The sequence below is a fragment of the Orbicella franksi genome, chromosome 6, assembly GCF_964199315.1.
Source record: "Orbicella franksi chromosome 6, jaOrbFran1.1, whole genome shotgun sequence".
NCBI lineage: Eukaryota > Metazoa > Cnidaria > Anthozoa > Scleractinia > Merulinidae > Orbicella > Orbicella franksi.
The window spans coordinates 12279156-12298643 of NC_138150.1; the positions used below are offsets into that span (position 1 = coordinate 12279156).

A 19488-nucleotide genomic window follows, 5' to 3' on the forward strand; every position below is an offset into this window, starting at 1 on the left:
CTGGTTGAGGTTTCTCGAGCAACAGATGCTGATCACCGATTGTATTGTAATGTAACTCCAGTGTCGCAATCAACAAATCCTGACTACCGATTTCTTTGCCTATAACACTTTCGTTGTGTTTTCTAACCTTTGATTGGCCAGGTTTGCTTGCCTTCTGAATTCTGTTTGTTGTGGAAGTATTCTTCAATTGTCTCGCATCCGGATCCTGGCGTGGTTTCACTTCTTTTCGCTGGAGATGTTTAGGAAAATCAAATATCGTAGCGACAGGGTTTGCCTTTGTTGGCCCTAGACCTCCTTCAAAGTGTTTAGAGCATATTCAAGTATACCTTGTGACATTTAGGCTTTCCAGCCGGCATGCTGTGATTCACCTTTGACGTCTTTCTTGCTCACTCATTCCAGGAGCTTACTGTTTTTTTTCGTCATTTGATGGAAAACAATGAAAAGTAACACTTGCAACTTCGGGGTATTTGACTGGGTCCTTTTTCTTTGCCTCGCTGTTAGTACAGTTGTAGTAACAGTGATGTTTCGGCATTTTCACGCAAAATCAAAGAAATCACTACATAAACACTCCACATCCCTTTAACTTTTCCCCGCATTAGCCTCGCATTCATGCTCAAGGGCCACTCATCCCAGGACCGTCAGGGAATACGAATATTGTATACATGTTACCAGAAGTCCACAGTTCTGAAAATACCACAGACATGTGGTCTTGTGAATGGGGTTACAAAGCGTGCTTCAGCTGCTACTCGAGCAATAAAGTAGAAGTTGGCATTATCTTCAACAATAATTTATATCTAAGTGTTAATAAAATTTTCTTAGACACCACCCCTCTCCCCCCCCCCCCCCAAAAAAATCTTTCCACTGGATTTATTGTGAGCATAATTTTTCAGCATTATATTATCTTAGATTCAATAATGTTACCCCAAACTTTTCACAAACACGCACATCAAAGCACGGTTTTAATCCAAAATGTAACTTGTGTTGTCTTGATTGTCTAACTAATGACAAGTCAATCGAATGATTTGAGTTTGATTGATTACGACAGGGCTCCTTTGATGAATTTTTTTCTTGTAACTGCAATTTAGTGAGAAGAGATTCAACCCCAAAGTTTTCCAGGCGTGAATTGTGCAACAGACCTCACTAAGTCTGTTACATTTCTCTTTGAAAATGAAGTGATCATTGGGTTAAAAATAATCCATTATAGTTAATATGAGACGATGCATGGCTTTAGAAGGTACAGCAGCTAGGTTAGCTTTAAATTTTGTTACAGTGGAACCCCATTAATCCGGTCACCAATGGATTATAACAATTTGGCTGTATGAACTGCTGAAAATGACTGACTGAGCTTTTGCTCAGACCACAATAAAGTGGCCGTGATAATGAGGTGGTGGTATTAACGGGGTGGCCATAAGGTAGGGTTCCACTGTATCATTGAAGTCACATTTTAATGTTGTATTAATGCTTATTTATTTGTAGAATTTGTGGCTCAGTAGTAGTTTTAATGGTCTGAAACAACATATAGCAGGGTAATCTATGTTTACTAGGGCTGCAATTACCAGAAGGTCTTACTGAAAGCTTTCAATAAAGGATCAACCTCCTCTGGGTTTGTTGAGTGAAAATAAGTTCCATGTTACAGTGTTAGGTTTTTCTTTCAAAGTTATTTTTAAGCTATCCCCTCCTGGTGGTCACAAATGCAAATTTTTACACAATTCTTACCTCCTTCAGATTGAATGGGCTCCACAATTATTCCAGCAACATTTTTGCCAACATTGTTACTACTAATAATTGCTTCACGTGCCTATAGAAAACAAAACAGAGCAAATGGCTTAAATGAAATAATCTTCACTGTGTAACTATGTAGTTTTACTTATCTTTCCTTATTTTTCAATTGGTTTTTCATTTTGAGGGAAGTGGTATTCCCTGTCAATTACATTGCGCTAACTGTGTGAAAACTGGATGTTGCTTTGATTTTAACAAGGGAGAATGGAGTTGAAGGCAATAATTGTTAACAGTAGAAAAACAGTGGATTACCTATTTCTTTTGTCAACTTAAATAACAGAACAGAACAAAAAGACAGCACAGGACTCAATATGGAAAACACACACAGAAGGACATAAGAAAAACAGTCCAACATTAGACAATAATTATTATATTTATTTTATATCTGCTCTCTCCATGCCAACAGTGAATTAATGCCTTCATAACTGAACTGAACCTGACATCCTCAACATTTCAAATTATTGCAAAGTGATGTAGTAAAGGATGCATATCTTAATATAGTTAATGGAGGGGAAACATCAAAGCAGCAGGCAAAGATGCCAAGATTTATGTTGAAAGGTCCACGACCGTGCACTTTTTCTTTGCCTTCATGCACTATGTATGAATTACGCAAGCAAATTGTTTCTTTTGGTTAGTTCCTCTGTCAGTAGTAACCGACAATTGTGTTTTCTGAGTGGCCAAGGTCAAAAAAACAAACAACAAAGAACTTTCCCAGTTTCATAACCAATCCCCCTATTTAAAAAACTATGACCTTACCATCTCAAGGCACCTCTCCTCCTCTACTTTGTTCTCTCCTTCATGTTTCTCTAATGGATACTTCAGATAAGGAAATGGTGCTTTTGGCCAATCAAACACTGGAATATCTACTCTTGCCATGGCCTTTGACCGAGTTGTGGAAAGAGCACCTGCAAAGAAACAAACATTAAATCACAGCCTGTATTTTCGCAACTTCAATGAGAAATCATGTTTTCTATATTAGCAGAGCTCCTGCGAGCAGAGCCCTGTACCTTAGAAAGTTTGGTAACCCATCGATCTAAAAAAATTTGGTTGTCATGTGACTGTCCATCCGTACGCCAAGCTATGGTAATTGAACTGAGTGATAATGACTCTACTGGGTGATAATTAATTCGGCTTTCAGCCTCAAATACTATCACCTTTTAGTATAAATCTACTACGGATGCTGTTCTCTGATTAGCCATGCTACTCACTATCTATTCTGTGATACAAAGTGAGTAGCGTAGCAGTGTGCGCTTGATAACAAAATGATGGCCGCTTCTTAGTGAGTTCGAAGTGTCTGTGAACAGGATTTAGACAGATTTTTGAATGACTATTAAATTTATACCAAAACAATTAGATTATTCGCTTTCGATTTCTATTGCGTGATAGTTGACTGGGGTTACGCCCTCATCAACTATCATGCGATAGAAATCTCGAGCTCATAATCTAATTGTTTAATAGAAATCGAGAGCAAAGAGGTGAATTGTTTTAGTAGAATTCTAACTAAATTTCATTTTAATAAACATTATGAATCATTTCTCAATGTAGTATAGTGTTAAACTCCATGCTTTAGCAAAGTTGCATGGATTGAATTGTTATTTGAAACTTGCAGTTGTGCACATGCGTTTATGGGCTCATTGAGAAAATTCCAGTTTTTAAAGTCACATAATTCCTATCTTAAGTGTTCTTTAGAATTAAATTGTCCAGTAATAGATCGTATAGTGTGATCGTCCGGGTGAGGGTAGTTCTGAAAAGAACTGTTGTTGGTGACTGACGTTTTGACAACCTGAACGGAAGTCATCTTCAGAGTCAAGTGAATAGTTTTTGTCAGTCTGGTCCATTGAACATGATCGGTCAGTTTAGCCATGATGGTATTGGCTGAAAGACTTGTGTAAAGTTTGTTATCAGTCATTGGTGGATTCTGACCTGTCTTATTGTTAGTCAAATTGGTCGGTTTTTGGTCCGTCTATTAATTGTTGGTCAAATTAAGTCGGTCTGTTGGAAGTCCGTTTGTCAGTTTCGTTTCCGTCATGGATAAGTCGTTTGTAAGGCGCTGGTAGTTGTTGACATCTGTTAAGTGGCATTTATTCTAGGTTAGTGTACCAGCTTTCCAGAGTCAGTCGTTGAAAATAGTTTGTACTGTAGGTTAAGGACTGAGCAGAGTCTCAGTCAATGTTGTGGTTTGTCAGTTGATGATGTGAAGCAATGTGATACTCCTGGGTTCAAACCATTTACTATGTTGTCCAGTAATATTTCTAAATCTTCCTCAAGACCTCTAACCACTGCACTCCAATGGCTGATAGTGTATGAGTAGCTCAGCTAATCAGATTGCCGCATTTGCAGTTGTATACCAGTAGAATTATACTTTAATCCAATAGTGCACACTGACAGCATGAGCAAATCCCTTCGCCAGAAAGGTTTTGCCCTGCAGGAGTTACAGTTAACACAATGTAACAACAATTAAGGTAAAACATATATATATATATATATCGATATTGGCTTGTGCATTTAGCTGTACATGTTTGGGCTATGGTTCACTTGGGGACTTTTAAAATTCTTCCGTGCCCTCTAAACTTCTCGCATGTACCATACATTGTAACTCAATAGCACACACTGTTATTGGTCACAAAGATGACAGATCTGTCTGGCATCAGTTGTCTGTGAAAATGGTTCTGTAATGGTGACACAACTAGATGGGTTAATGGATGTTTAATCCTACCCTCTGAGCACCTTTCTTTAAAAGACACATGGTTTAAGAGTGCCTGCCCGTAAAAATGAGACAAATTCTTAATTTAGTGGCAAGGGTCGAAAATTCGATTTCACTCATATTCTTATGGTAGATAGGCTAGGACATGACAAAAACTACTGGATAGTTTTTTGGCAAAATATCCTTTTATTTCAAAGAAATATGCAAATTACCAAATTCCGTTAAAATCGTCATTTGACGCACCATTTTATTAAACAAGTTTGAGAGCCTCGCATGCAAAACCACATTATTCTTCCGTCTTTAAAACACTCAAATATTTTTGTGCAATGTTTAAATGTGTACTGGGTTGATTTTAGGGAATGTTGCGTTGTCTTTTTGGGTGCACAATAATTAAATTTCGAAGACATGTATTTCATTCACTTAAAAGTACCTCGTGAATATAATTAATTTTCACCATGTGCAAAACCTTCAAACGAACCAAGCTTTTGGTGGTTGAATCTTAGAAGGATGGTCTACAGATTCCTGTAAAAATTTCTTTGGGCAAATGATTATGAGTGATGCGAGAGCTTTTCAAAGTACGTCAAAAATGCAAATATTTGACCATCCGTCGTCAAATTTCAATTTACAGGTTAGACATATATTTTAGCATGCGCCACATGACTTGACCTATGTTAAGTTGAAATAGACACAGAGCTGATAATTTCGAAATGTTCTAACCTCATTTGCTGTAAAAGGCAGGTCCATAGCCGATTTGATGTGTTTCTCTCACCATTTTGTCACACATAAAGCAGAAGTTTGCTTTTGTTTACATAAGGTCCGATGTACATCGCCAAATGTCAACTTATTTAACGGTTGAATACCATGAATCTGTGACCCTTGTTCGACACATATGATCACTACTGCATCTAAGTCAAAAACGGCTAAGTCATTCGTAGATAGTTGCTTGCTTTGCACTACACCAAAATATTACGTTCGATCATAATGGTTTGATGGCTTAAATCCTTGCTTGCAGCGGTTCCTAGGAGTTGACACATTATGCCGGCATAATTTCGAGCATAATACTATATGTGGAGCATCGAGCATAATGCCGGCATAATAGTGCTTTTTTGGCGGCATAATAGTGCCATTTTGCAACATAACAGTTACTTCCTTTTTTAGAGCTACTATTGTCCATTTATTAAGTTAAAACTACAAAATTTCAAGCTATTTTAATGTTCTTTGGATTAAATGTTCATATTGTGTTACTAATTTATTATGAATCAAAATGGTTTCTATTATCGCACTTCACTGGGCTCCTGGAAAAAATTTTTACGGCACAGTTATGATTCACCGGGGTCCGGGAAAAAATTTTTATGGCATAATTATAACTCACCGGGGTCTGGGAAAAAAATTTTGTGGCATAATTACGATTACAATAGTTACAGTCGAGCATAATTTGGAGCATAATAGTCCGTTTTGGGGGCAGTGCCAAAAAGCATAATGCTCGATTTTAAGAGCATAATGTGTAAACCCCTAGCGGTTCCTTGTTTGTCATGCAATTCTGTCATCCCATTTTAGAGGGTAGGGGTGGGACAATTTCTATCCCAATACATAAGGCTCCATAAGGCTTGGAATCATTGGGAGCACACAATCGTGTTGAGTAGGAAGAGATTAAATTAAGAAATGAAAAGAATGAATAATTTACCATTGCCCCTGTTGTTATCTTTTACTCGACCATTGCTACCTACATACCCCTGCATAATACTGTAACGCTAAACTCATACCTAGGTCTTTTCGCGCTATGCAATTATTTTTGGTTTACATGTAATACAGTGGGCTACCCTCGGGGTAATGGGTGGTGATCGCTTAATGGGGCTAGCCGCTTAAATAGAGGTTGGTGTACCTTGAATATTTAATTTTTCACTATCGGGCTATAAATTTCTTGGTGAACATGGAGTCAATTCAATACAATCATGATAGACATGTGTTTGAATTATCACTCGTCATGCACCTTCAATTTCAGACTCTTATCTGCCATTGCCCTTTCCAAAACAAAGTTGTTAAATTTTGGGTGGCCGCTTAATAGGGGTAAAGACAATAATGAAACCCTTATCGGAATGACCATATGATGGCTGCGGAGGTAACCGGTCAATAGGTGTTTCATTTACAATATTTTACTGACGATAATTTTGGACTGTATTGACAACAGTCCTATATTTTCTGTTACATACCAATGCCTCACCACTAAGCAAACAAAATACACCAAACAAAATGGCATGGTCAGGGCTATTTACCCACGTCACGATTACTAATTAAATTTAGTCTGTTTTTCTCACGAATTAGACATGTGATTTCAGCTAGTTCTTGCTTCATTAATCTATAATTTTTTATGGCGATTTTCTTAAAATTCTAGTGAGTACAGGTACTAGCTTTATCAGCTGTTGTCTGAAACATCAGAACGTACAACAAACGTGATTTGGACCGAGGTCATGTTCACAATAGAATATGATTATATAAATATACACATATATTATTATATATATATGAAAAAAACAGATGAACAATGATTAAATTGTTTCACTTATCCTGAGAGTGCTCTATACAAAATAGATAAAAATGTGCAGCATATGCCGTGACAGTATTGCGTGACGAACAATAACGGCTGTGAGATTGTGCTGCGCCGACACGCTTATCAGCAATGGTCAGCAATCAATCAAACGCAATATTTTGGCGCAGCGCAAAGCAAGCAACTATCTACAAATGACTCAGCCGTTTTAGACTTAGATGCAGTGATGGTCATATGCGCAGAAAGATGGTCACAGATTCATAGTATTCGACCAATAATAGGTTGACAGTAGGTGATGTACATCGGACGTTAACCTTGTGTAAACAAAAGCAAACATCTGCTTCATGTGCGACGAATGGTGAGAGATCGACTAGAAACACGTCAAATCGGCTTTGGACCTGCCTTTTACAGCAAATGAGGTTAGAACATTTCGAAATTATCAGCTCTGTGTCTATTTCAGCTTAACATAGGTCAAGTCATGTGGCGCATGCTAAAATATACGTCTAACCTGTAAATTGAAATTTGACGATGGATGGTCAAATATTTGCATTTTTGACGTACTTTGAAAAGTTCTCGCGTTGCTTACAATCAGTTGCCCAAAGAAATTTTTAAAGGAATCTGTAGACCATCCTTCTAAGATTCAACCACCAGAAGCTTGGTTCATTTGAAGGTTTCGCACATGGTGAAAATTAATTATATTCACGAAGTATTTTTAAGTGAATGAAATGCATGTCTTCGAAATTTAATTATTGTGCACCCAAAAAGACAATGCAACATTCCCTAAAATCAACCCAGTACACATTTAAACACTGCACAAAAATATTTGAGTGTTTTAAAGACGGAAGAATAATGTGGTTTTGCACATGAGGCTCTCAAACTTGTTTAATAAAATGGTGCATCAAATGACGATTTTAACGGAATTTGGTAATTTGCATATTTCTTTGAAATAAAAGGATATTTTGCCAAAAAAACTATCCAGTAGTTTTTGTCATGCCCTAGCCTATCTACCATAAGAATATGAGCGAAATTGAATTTTCGACCCTTGCCGAGTTATTTTCCATTTTTATGGACAGGGACTCTTAATACATACATGTTGTTACATGTAGTTGTTGGGTTTGTTTTTCCTTCTTCTTTTCTTCTTAGCTAAGTTCTTAATAGTGTATCTCATTAGTTGATAGCTGGTAGGCTTTTTAATAATTTATTAGACAATAGTTAGCAGGCTTAATTATATTACCCTCGATTGATACCCTCGATCAATACCCTTGATCAACATCTTGACCAGTACTTAATTGACATTGCAATTGACGCACGGTCAACACTCAACCATCATTTGATCAACAGTCGGTCAATATAGTCGGCTGAGTGTCGCCCGACTCATATGCATCGATTGTAAATTGTCTGTCGACCAACTGTCGACCGAGATGTTGATGGAGTGTCGATTGAGTGTCAACCGAGGTGTTGATGGAGGGTCAATCAAGGGTATCAATTGAGGGTATCAATCGACACTCAACTGCAGATGCCTTTAGTACACGTGATCCAGGATCTTTCCTCTCAGGTAACACAATTTTGATGTGTTAATAAAGGTTATGTATGTATATGTATGTGTGTATACATGCAAGAGTTGACACCGAACCAGTTTTATGTAACAGCCCCTGCTACTGTCTCTTTCTATTAGTTTTGACACAGTCCTTGAGTACAAAATTTCCATGCTGGCTGGGTGTGTGTTGGGGGGAGGGGGGTTGTGGCAAGCAAGAAGGAAGGCAATTGTTTAGTTATATTTTCTGCAGTGCCAATGCAAATTTGCTGCCACTAAATAACTGCTATGTATGGCATCAGTCCATATTTGCCTCACTTCTTAACAAAGCTAAATACAATGGTTGTTGTAATTTTCAGCCACATCACTCACATCCTTTTATATCTTGGCAACAAGTAAATGAACACATACATAGCACACCACTCCACATGGAGTAATTTAATTCTTCCCCTGCTTGCTAATGGGAGGAAAAAATTGATGATAATTATCATTCTGGGATATTTTGAAGATCATGTAGTTACTGAATGTTGATGTGATATATGCAGAAGAATCTTACCCAATGTTCGACCATGAAATCCTTTTTCAAATGCCAGAATTGTTAAAGGTGGTGTACCAGGAACCTGATAAAGTGAACCAAGAATAAAAAGGAACCAGTTATCTTCTTGTCTCTGGTTGGGATCCAGCTGGGAATTACAATTTATTCCCTGTTCCAGGCTCATGGCAACAGAATGTAAATCTTTATGCTTATGCAAACCATGTCCTCACTAAATTAAACATAAGCATAAGAAGAACACTTATGCTTATGTCGCAACCATCCCCACTAGCACATAAGCTTCTTATGCTTATGCTAGCATCGCAGGTGACGACTGGGTTTAAAATGATAGGGCTCGAACCCACACCACTCCAACTACAGTCCTAAGAACTATCTCTCACAGGTATAATTAACACAAATATGGCATCCTTATTTAACTACATCACGATATCCATATGGTGCCAATGGAGTTGTTGCTAAGAAAGGCATCATCTTGTTGCCAAGAAATACATCAACTTCTGTACAATTTTCTGTGGGATGGGAGAGGGGATAAAATTAAAAGAAGTGTGATGTTAAACAGACATAAAGATGGTGGATTAAAAATGTTAGACATTCAATCCTTCAATCATGCTCTGAAATCAAAATGGGTAAAGAAGTACCTTGATGACAACAATCAAGCAAAATGGAAACTATTTTCTGACTTTCTTATTGAACAGCATGGCGGTAAATTACTTCTGACTGGTAATTTGAAGCAGGCTAATGTAGCTGGCTTAAACATTCAAGATTCTTTTGCCAAGGAAGTAATCGAAATCTAGTCAAATTTAATCCATGAAGAAAATCCAACACACTTCGGCAATGCACCAATTTGGTACATCTCCCTTCTAAGAATTGAAAACTAGCAAATCTTTTATCCTGATTGGTCTCGTGCAGGAGTTAATCAGGCCAAAGACATGCTGGATCAAAAGTGCAACTTTTTAAAGTATAAGGATTTTAAAACTCGCAACAAAGTTAATACCACTTTTTTAAGGTACTATGGTGTAGTCTCCGCCCTGGCAAAATTAGTCTTTTCAGGACCTGGTGATGATGAACTCTGAAGACCAACTCACTCGTACTCAAAAGTTACTATTGTCCTCAAGCTTTTGCAATGAGGTGTATAAGTTAATTGTCAAAGGAATCACTTCAACACCTGATAAAAGCCAGAGTAAATGGATAGCTGACTGCGAAAATTACGAAAACTTGATAGAATGGGATAAGTCATATATTTTGCCTATCTATTGCACAAAAGAAACAAAACTTCACACTTTCCAATTTAAGCTTCTTCGCAGAAAAATTGCAACGAATGATTATCTCTATAAAATAGGTATCTCTTTAACTGACATATGTACTTTCTGTGAACAAAACACAGAAAGCCTGATTCATCTCTTCTGGGACTGTGAATTTGTTCAAACCTTTTGGCAAAACATCCAGCATTGGTTGATACAGCATCAAATAAAGCCAAAGGACCTTTCTTTGACCCTACCAACCTGCCTGGGACTAGTTGATAGTACAGAGGATACACTTCTACACCATGCACTTCTGATTGGCAGATATCACATTTATTCATCGAAAGTAAAGAAAACCCTTCCGAATTTACAAGTATTTTCACAAACTTTCCTTAAGAGCCAAGAAATCGAAAAATGTTATGCTTATAAGACCAACACTGTTAAGAAATACAAATCGAAATGGAATCTATTCAAATAAACTGTAACTTCAATCCACCTTTTTTTAGCAGCTCCCCTATTGCTATTCAATTCTCTTTCTAATTTTACTCTTTACTTTTCCAAAACCTTACACCAAGACTGGCAGCCTACTTGGTAGTTTGTGTTCTTTTGTGTCCTTTTTTCTTTTCTCTTTTCTCTGTTGTTTCTTATCTTGTACGCAGTTTTCATAATGAGCATGCTTCCCCAAATATAGATACATTATTTCAAATCAACTAAAAACAAAAATCATTAAGTTTTTAAGAAATATATGAAAGTGTGCACCAGTATTATGTAATGGCAGCATGTGGTAACAAGTAAGAAAAAAAAACAATTGTAATAAATAGCATTATTTTTTGGTAGAAATATAAGTAATGTGAATTTTTTTTTAAGTAACCTACAAATTGAAGACATTATTGTAAAGTATAAAAGGGGTTAATCTTGCCTAAATAATATCATATACAATAGGGGAAGGGGAAAAAAGTTCCAGAATGTAAGTGGTGTATGTATAACCAAGTAAATAGTAGATAAATGATGTACTGTAGCATTGTATTGTAAGTATTTTGCATTGTAAGTAGTTCTTGTTTTTGGTCTGTTAGTGTGGAAATAAACTAAAAAAAAAAAGAAAAAGAAAAAAGAAAGGCATCAACAATAAACTCGAATTCACTATTTAATTACGTGAAGGTTTTTTTCAGCTTGTTTTAATATTTTTACCTTTTCCAAATGTATTATTACCTCTGCAATGAAATATGTTCATTGTGCCATTAATATTCATTAACTTGCACATCCTGGTTTTATGTTTAAAATAGGAAATAAAATAAGAACCCAGAGTACAGGGATGGCCAGGGATTTGATTACTTGGTCACGTGCCTAACACTAACTTAGCTTAGTTAGCTTTGGTATCACATAAAAGCGGTAATTTCTTTGTGGTAACATCTTGGACTAGGATGTCTTCATGGATGCTTTAAATGGTGTCACATCTGCTTAATTATTTTCTTACTATTGCATTTTGCATTATTTCTTAACAATGCCAGTGGGCTTAACTTCATTTATCATCTCTCTAGTTCGATACTTCATGTTACACCTAGTTAGCCTTGATATATGCACTGTCCACTTGTTTTGATCTTAACCGCACGACACTGTAATAGAGCCAAAATATTGTAACAATCTCTTTCATTGAAATAAACCAAAACTTGGTTTTCAATGATGTTAACAATCTTCAGACTTGATTGTCTTGTTTAGGTTACCAGCTCGATATATAAACGATATATGAACTACGGATTAAAAACTCAGTCCAGTCACATCAAAGTTGCCCCATTTACAGACAATCTATTTTCCAAGTTGAGTGGCTCATAGCCACTTTGATTAAATAAGAACTCACACATGCACATGTAGCATTTTCAAGAGCATGTATGCCATTAGCCACGCACGAACAATAACATTTGTTTAATGCTTCATTTGTGACTGATGAAGGGGTTTCCGCGAAATGTCTCCAAAAGTACCATTAAGCACTTTTTGTTAACTTAAGTGTCTTTGTCACTAGGGACCAGGCAGGGTCCACGGATCGAGGTCAGCCGATTCCATCCAAACTCTCAGCATTTTTTCCCTATCAGATAAGATAACGACCGGTGGTATTTTTAGTAAAATAAAATAAATTTCATAGAATTTAGACCACCCCCTAGTTTTTGGTGCTATTTTGGTCACATGAGATGGGAAATTTGGGTAAACTTCCACGAATGATTTTACGTACTTTGCATTAGCCTTATTCATTTATATGAACTGTACATACTTCCCAGCCTATAAACAGCTCATATCTCCAATATAAACTAATTTGGTAAAAAATAACTTACTTTGGAGCGCTTCCAAATATCATCACTTCGTGGCTATCGTGAGTAAGAAGAATTTTGGCAATTTTTAAAGCTGGTTTTCTCTAAAGTGCGGCAGTTTATTTCCAGATCAAAACTATTTTTTATTAGTCTGTCTTAAAGTCTTTAAAAATACGCAAATTCTCATTTGGCAAGTTAAAATCCTGTCGCGTGAGCTTTCTCACGACTTTAACCTAATTTCCTAATTTGCATAATTGTAGTTTTTCCCGGAAATATTCACGCTTGACTAATTTGCGACACATTCCAGGTATTTAAGAGCAACACATTACTTTTTCAGATTAGTACAGTGGCTTTGCATAGTATACTTCACCGGAGCATTTTTCAAACTCTTTGAAATATTGAGCGGTTCTTATTTTTGGTAGAAGTACACTTCAGGAAGGATAATTTTCCATTCCTTATCTTATCATCTGCAGACAGCTGTAGTTGATTCTTTACACTGATCCAATTCAGCTGATGTTGCTGTTGGCAATATGAATGTTACTTTGACTTGCTCATTCAGTTCTCCTGATTCTGCCTGTAGTTTGGAGGGCACGGGGTCGCAGATTGTACCCCTGTTGGCATGTAAGCTAGACATTGCTGCACATCTACTAAGCCTGGGAGTGAGCAGGTAAGCTACTACACATTGGCCATTCATAGCTAAGTAATCAGAGGATTTTTTGATGCGCCCCACAGGTGTCCTGATATCTATAACAACTGGCAACATGAATAAAAGGTATCTTTGTTGGTTTTCCTGTCTTTTCTTCGATGGGTGTCCGTTTTGAATCGTTTAGGCGTGGTCGATTTCCAAGAGGCTTTGGACCTAGTTATAAAGATAGCGGTTTATCCGAGTTTTCCGATCACGCGTCGAGAACGGTTTCTGAATGGCAACTTGGTCCCAGTCCTAACTAAAATTCAACCGCGCTTTAATAATGACCAGTGCTTGAAGACACCAACAAGAACAAAAATGTGAGGGTGCCCTTTTGCATCGGCTAGGAAACACATATAGAGCTTCCACAGTTAGATGTATTGGAGATCTTTGTAGAATTGCTAATAATCTTGTTCATAATTTGCTACTCCATTTTATTACGCTTCAGGATCCTTACTCAGACACCTTGGGGATTGGATACGATATCAAGGAGTCTGATTCCGCCACTTTCTCTGTCATTACTGTTTGTAAGGAGAGCACAATGCCAGCCACGGTGTGTGCAGAGGTCTCAAGCACTGGTGAGGGGTCAGAAACAGTCTCTTTGCATTCCCATTCGTCCCAAGCCTCGATACCAGAAGAAGAGATTAGTACATGGGTTGACGAGATGGAGGAACAAAGCAGCAAACGACAGAAATTAAACGAAGCTGTCCACAGCATCTCAGGTGGCCAGTACAGCCCTGTAATGTCCACCCTGAACACGACCTGGGACGACGTCTCTGACACCCAGCAGTGATATTACATCTGCAAAGCTAAAGAGACTATAGCGACCTTATTGTCTGTCATCACTTCCGGCCAAGAAGAACTGGTTTGGAAGGCATTACAACCGGCGGTACTTTTGGATCCAAACAGAGACAACCAAGGAAAGCGCAAGCGTTTTGAACCCAACTCTGGTCTTGTCGACATTTTAGTCAAGGCCTATAAGCAAGCAGGTCATTGGCAAACAAAGCGACAGATCCTTTCCCTCTTTGCAGATGACTTTTCAAGAGCTGAGCTTCAAGAGATGATCCCTGGGCTCTCCAAATGGCGCATTGATCAAGCTCGCCAGCATGCAACAGAAGCCGGAAAAGGCCAACCACTCCCCGAAATTCCTAGTTTCCGTACAAGAATTGTGCACGAAAAGGTGGATCATTTAATTGAATATATCTCCAGACCAGAATTTGTCCAGGACGTGGCGTTCAGGACAAAAACTCTCAAGCTTGACTCAGGAGAAAAGATTATCATACCAGCGGTCATTAGAACCGTCATCCCTTCATGCATCATCAGACAATATTTGGACTATTGTAAAGAACAAGAGTTTGAGCCAGTGAGCCAGCGTTCTCTCTACCGAATGATTGAGGTGTGTTCGGCCTCTATGCAGAAATCCCTTCAGGGACTTGACAACACCAATGCAGAGGGTACAGAGGCATTTGACCAGGTATTTTTGATGTTGGAGGGCTTAGCAGATCAGGGCATCAGCGTGACTGCCACTCAGAATTTACTAAAGGATGGAAAAAGGTACTTGAAGAATGATTTCAAGACACATATCGGACGAGGTGAACATTGCGGTGATCACTGCACGGTCTACGCACTAAGTGACAGTAGTGCATGGGAGTTTAGGAGCGATTGTGATCACCAACACTGCTACGAATGTGAGCACTGTGAGAGTCTGGAAGGAGTACTGAGAGAGGTGGCAGAGATGCAAGACAAAGCGGACATGACAGAAGAGGTGAGGGGTAGGCTGAGGTTTGAGTACACAGAGTGTGTGCGCAACATACAGGCTTGGAAGGCTCACTTGCCACGGTCAAGTAACCAGGACGAAGCCAAGCAACATATCCTCCAGAAGCTAGACGAGAACTCGTGTCTTGATTGGGCAATGAAGTTTCTGCCTGTGCAAAACAGGGAACAGATGAGTGATTTTTTTTGGCAAGAGGGGAAGAAGCTGGCATATCAGCACAGTAATCACTAGAGCAACAGTGGAGAGCAAGCATGAAGTCGAGTGTTTTGTACACATTTTCAACAACTGCTCCCAAAATAGCTTTGCCTTTCTTTCAATCATAGAGGACTTGCTGCACAAAGTCAAACAGGAGTATCCAGTTGTGACAACAGCCCATCTCCGGTCAGATAACGCTGGATGTTAGCACAATGGGCATCTGTTGCTAAGTCTTAGAGAAGTAGGGGTGAGAACCGGTGTCAGGCCAGTGCGATATGATTTCTCAGAGCCACAGACTGGTAAGGACTTCTGCGATAGGAAGACTGCTGCTATGAAGGCACACATAAAGTGCTGGGTTAACGAGAGGCACGACGTCGTAACTGCTGAGGATATGCAAACAGCACTAGAATCCCATGGTGGTATCAAAGGGTGCAGAGCAGCGGTTGTCGAGGTGGACACGACCAGGGAGAGAAACAAAGATGGCAAGATACCAGGTATTAGTGTGTTGAACAATTTCCAGTATGAGGAGTGTGGCATCCGTGTGTGGAAAGCGTAAGTCATCGGCCCTGGATGCCTCATCCCCTATAGTGGTCTTGGAGTTACACCTCAAGGAGATACTGGGGTAAGGGTGATAAAGCCATTTGGTCAAGCTACACACAGGGGAAGTGTGGGTGAGAACGGCAGGCACCAGTCTGAGATCTACTCTTGCCAAGAGACTGGATGCGTCCTCACGTTCAAGACCCAAGCAGAAGCAGACAACCATATGGACACGGGCAAGCACCGTCTTGAGGTGGACTGCGAGTCCATGTATGACCGCGTTAGGAGGAAATGGGTGGGAATTACGACAGGGGTGACGTTTGCTCCGGATGTGCCATCAACCTCATCGCAAGGTGAGGATAGTGGCAGCGTTGTCCGAGGATATGACCCTAGACCATTGGGGTGGGCTCTGAAGATAACAAAACGACCCACCAGAATGACTGATAACGTCAAGACCTTCTTGATGAAGAAATTTTGAAGAGGGTGCAAGAACTGGAAACAAGGCCGATCCTGTGCAGGTAGCAAGGGAGATGAAGACCCTCAGAAATGAAGACGGAGAGCTCACGTTTAAGCCCAAAGAATGGAGGACTGCGCAGCAAATCAGCAGCCTGTTTTCACATCAGACAGCGGCGCTGCGTCATAGGGGTGTTGATGCGGAGGAAATCCCTGAGGAAGACATCGAGGCCGCAGAGTCGGAAATGGCCTTTGACACCCTTAGAAGTTTGGTGACGGATGATATGGGTAAACCAAGCCATCCAATTATCGTGAGTGTTAGCAATATCTGCAAACATGTAAAGAACAAGAACCTTGACTCACTCAAACTGGCAGCTCTGAAAGAAATCTGCAATCAGCTACACTTGACGACAAGTGGACCGCTGTCAAGAACAAAGACTTTCTTTGAGGTCATTGAAAAATTTTCTGAGAGTTGCACATGTTTTCAAAAATAACATCACATGGTTTTAGTAGGGAGGATCTCTTTGCTTCTACCTCCATCTTCTCTATTGGGGCCTTTTAGGTAGGTGCAGGGACCCTTACATAACAGGGCTTATACATACTTGTGAAATTGTAAACAATATAAGACTGAAAACTGAATGAATGCTATGGTAAACACAGTAAAATGAAAACTGCAAGGATTTTTACGTATTGCTAAACGCCAGCTGTCTGTTGCCATGCTTAAATGCTATCATGGGTAAAACCAATCCGGGTTTTCTTCATCGACAAAAAAGCTGTGCTTAAAGAAATAGGAGGAAGATTTCAGCAGCAATGAACACAGATTGATCAGCTTTAGTAACGTTTTGTCGCTTTCTCAGCCAGGAATCTATTACGTAACAGTGTATTAAGTTTCGACTCACTAATTTGCACAGCCATGTTACTTAATGTTCGAATTACATTTCCTCTTCGACTGAATTGACTGTCATTTCGGCAACTTGTTTGCCTTCCATCACACGTGGTGAAAAAATAACTCTGGTAGTCTCCAAAACTGTTCACTAACTTACAAAACACAATCTTGAGTCTGTCTGGCATACTAATTTGCATGTCCGTGGTTTTTAAGATGACAGAATTCGATTCGCGAACTGTCAACGTCTGCAAGATTGAAACAACAATAGTTTCAAAAACAAGAACTTAAAGAAAATTTGTTTCATTAGGTGTAGGGTCATCATCGCTTGTATATAATATCAACAAATACGCGAAGTTTTCCGGGGAAAAATCGACAACATGCAAATTAGTCAAATTTGAAGAAAGCTTACGGGAGGGAATTTTGACCCACCGAATGACAAAATACGTGGTTGAAGTATAGCCACTTATCTGAAAAAGTTATATTTTTCTCTTAGTCATAGTGAAAAAGCATATAAACGCCTCCAACATGTCGCAAATCAAGAGGAAATTTTTCCCAGAAAAACTACAATTATACAAATTAGGAATTAGGTTTAAGTCGCGAGAAAGCTCACGCGACAGGATTTTAACTTGCCAAATGAGAGTTTGCGTATTTTTAAAGACTTCAAGACAGACTAATAAAAACTAGTTTTGATCTGGAAATAAACTGCCGCACTTTAGAGAAAACCAGCTTTGAAAATTGCCAAAATTCTTCTTACTTACGATAACCTCTAAGTGATGATATTTGAAACCGCTCCAAAGTAAGTTATTTTTAACCAAATTCGTTTATATTGGAGACATGAGCTGTATATAGGCTGGGAAGTATGTACAGTTCATATAAATGAATAAGGCTAATGCGAAAAGAGTAAAATCATTCGTGGAAGTTTACCCAAATTTCCTGTCTCACGTGGCCAAAATAGCACCAAAAACAAGGGGGGTGGTCCAAATTCTATGAAATTTATTTTATTTTACTAAAAATACCACCGGCCGTTATCTTATCTGATAGAGGAAAAATGCTGAAGGTTTGGAGGGAATCGGCCAACCTCGATCCGTGGACCCTGCCTGGTCCTTACTGACAGTGACACTTAAATGAAAGCAAAGAAATCATGTGCCTGCAAAATCACACAAATCACAATGATGTGAGACAATATTATTTCAACTGGAATCTTCGCTCCCTTTCACTTTGTTCCTGTTTCTGTGAAGACTTGATAGTACGACAACTGAATCTCTATTTAGACATCGCCTTTGCAGTGAATCTCCAATGTTTAAAATACGACCAAAGCAACTTTGTTCAAAATGGACAGAACATAACATGAACACATTTGTCACTTTGAAGTTGGGCCAGTGTCTCCTAACACATCGCTAACATATGACAAGGCCTTCCATGCAAGTGGTGTTTTTGCAGCTCACAAAACCAGGCCCTCTGGTAACACTAAACTTCCCAGTCCTTTGCTCGTTCCTCTCAGATGCCACAATGGCTACAAGGTTTTTACACACCTTATTACAGCAACGTCCTAACTTACATATTTTGACCACGCACAGAATGTCGCACATTTTTGACTCAAATTGGCCGACTTTGAAGCAGGAAATAAATTATTCGTGCTTGTTCGGTGTCCAAACTCGAAATTTATGAATCAGAGGAACATAGACTTCAATATTTTAGGATAAAAAAGTGGGCAAAAATTTCATTTCATGGGCACTTTAATGAGGTTCCACTGAAATGAAATAAGGCAGTTCCCATGGTTGACATCCCAAAGCCAAGGCGATTTAAAGTCATGTTCATAAACAGAATAATATAATGCAACAAAAGCACATCATTGCATCCTGATGAAACAGGCCATGTTTGTGTTGATTTGTATGATCCACAATGACAACTATAAATGAGCAAACTGTCGAGAAACTAAGCCAACTTGTATGCACGTGCTTTGCAATGATGTCATTTGTTCTCACCCCTGCTGCAGGGAGTCAATTTCGTGTCCAAAGATCAACCAGCTGGCTTACTGGTGGGTTATCCCATAAAACCTCACTCCAGTCTGCATTAGGAAGTCCTGATTAATCTAAATTAAAGTTAAGTAATCAACATCATTTACCATCTGTCTCTTACTGGGCTGCAAATGTCAAAGACCAAATAAGACTCACACACAAATAGCATGATACATACTCTCAAGTTTGCAAGTGAAAAACAGAGAATCTAGAAATTTCACCTGATTTTGCATGCAGCTGTTTAAATCATCTATGGTAGGTTCAGGATCACCGCGTTGCTTGGA

The 19488-nt window shown here is 38.8% G+C and overlaps 1 protein-coding gene and 1 pseudogene across 3 annotated transcripts in view; one reads left to right on the forward strand and one right to left on the reverse strand.

The window, feature by feature from the left end:
• Positions 1-19488, reverse strand: part of LOC145489642 (4-aminobutyrate aminotransferase, mitochondrial-like) — a 129110-nt gene that overhangs the window by 42762 nt on the left and 66860 nt on the right. For all 3 annotated transcript variants that reach the window (XM_081468667.1, XM_081468665.1, XM_081468666.1), the window contains 4 exons: positions 19426-19488; positions 9119-9182; positions 2536-2684; positions 1717-1798 (listed from right to left, as the gene is read on the reverse strand). In XM_081468667.1, coding sequence (XP_081324793.1) covers positions 1717-1798; positions 2536-2684; positions 9119-9182; positions 19426-19488 — 358 coding nt within the window. The remainder of the gene's footprint in view (positions 1-1716; positions 1799-2535; positions 2685-9118; positions 9183-19425) is intronic.
• Positions 16062-19419, forward strand: LOC145489682 (uncharacterized; annotated as a pseudogene).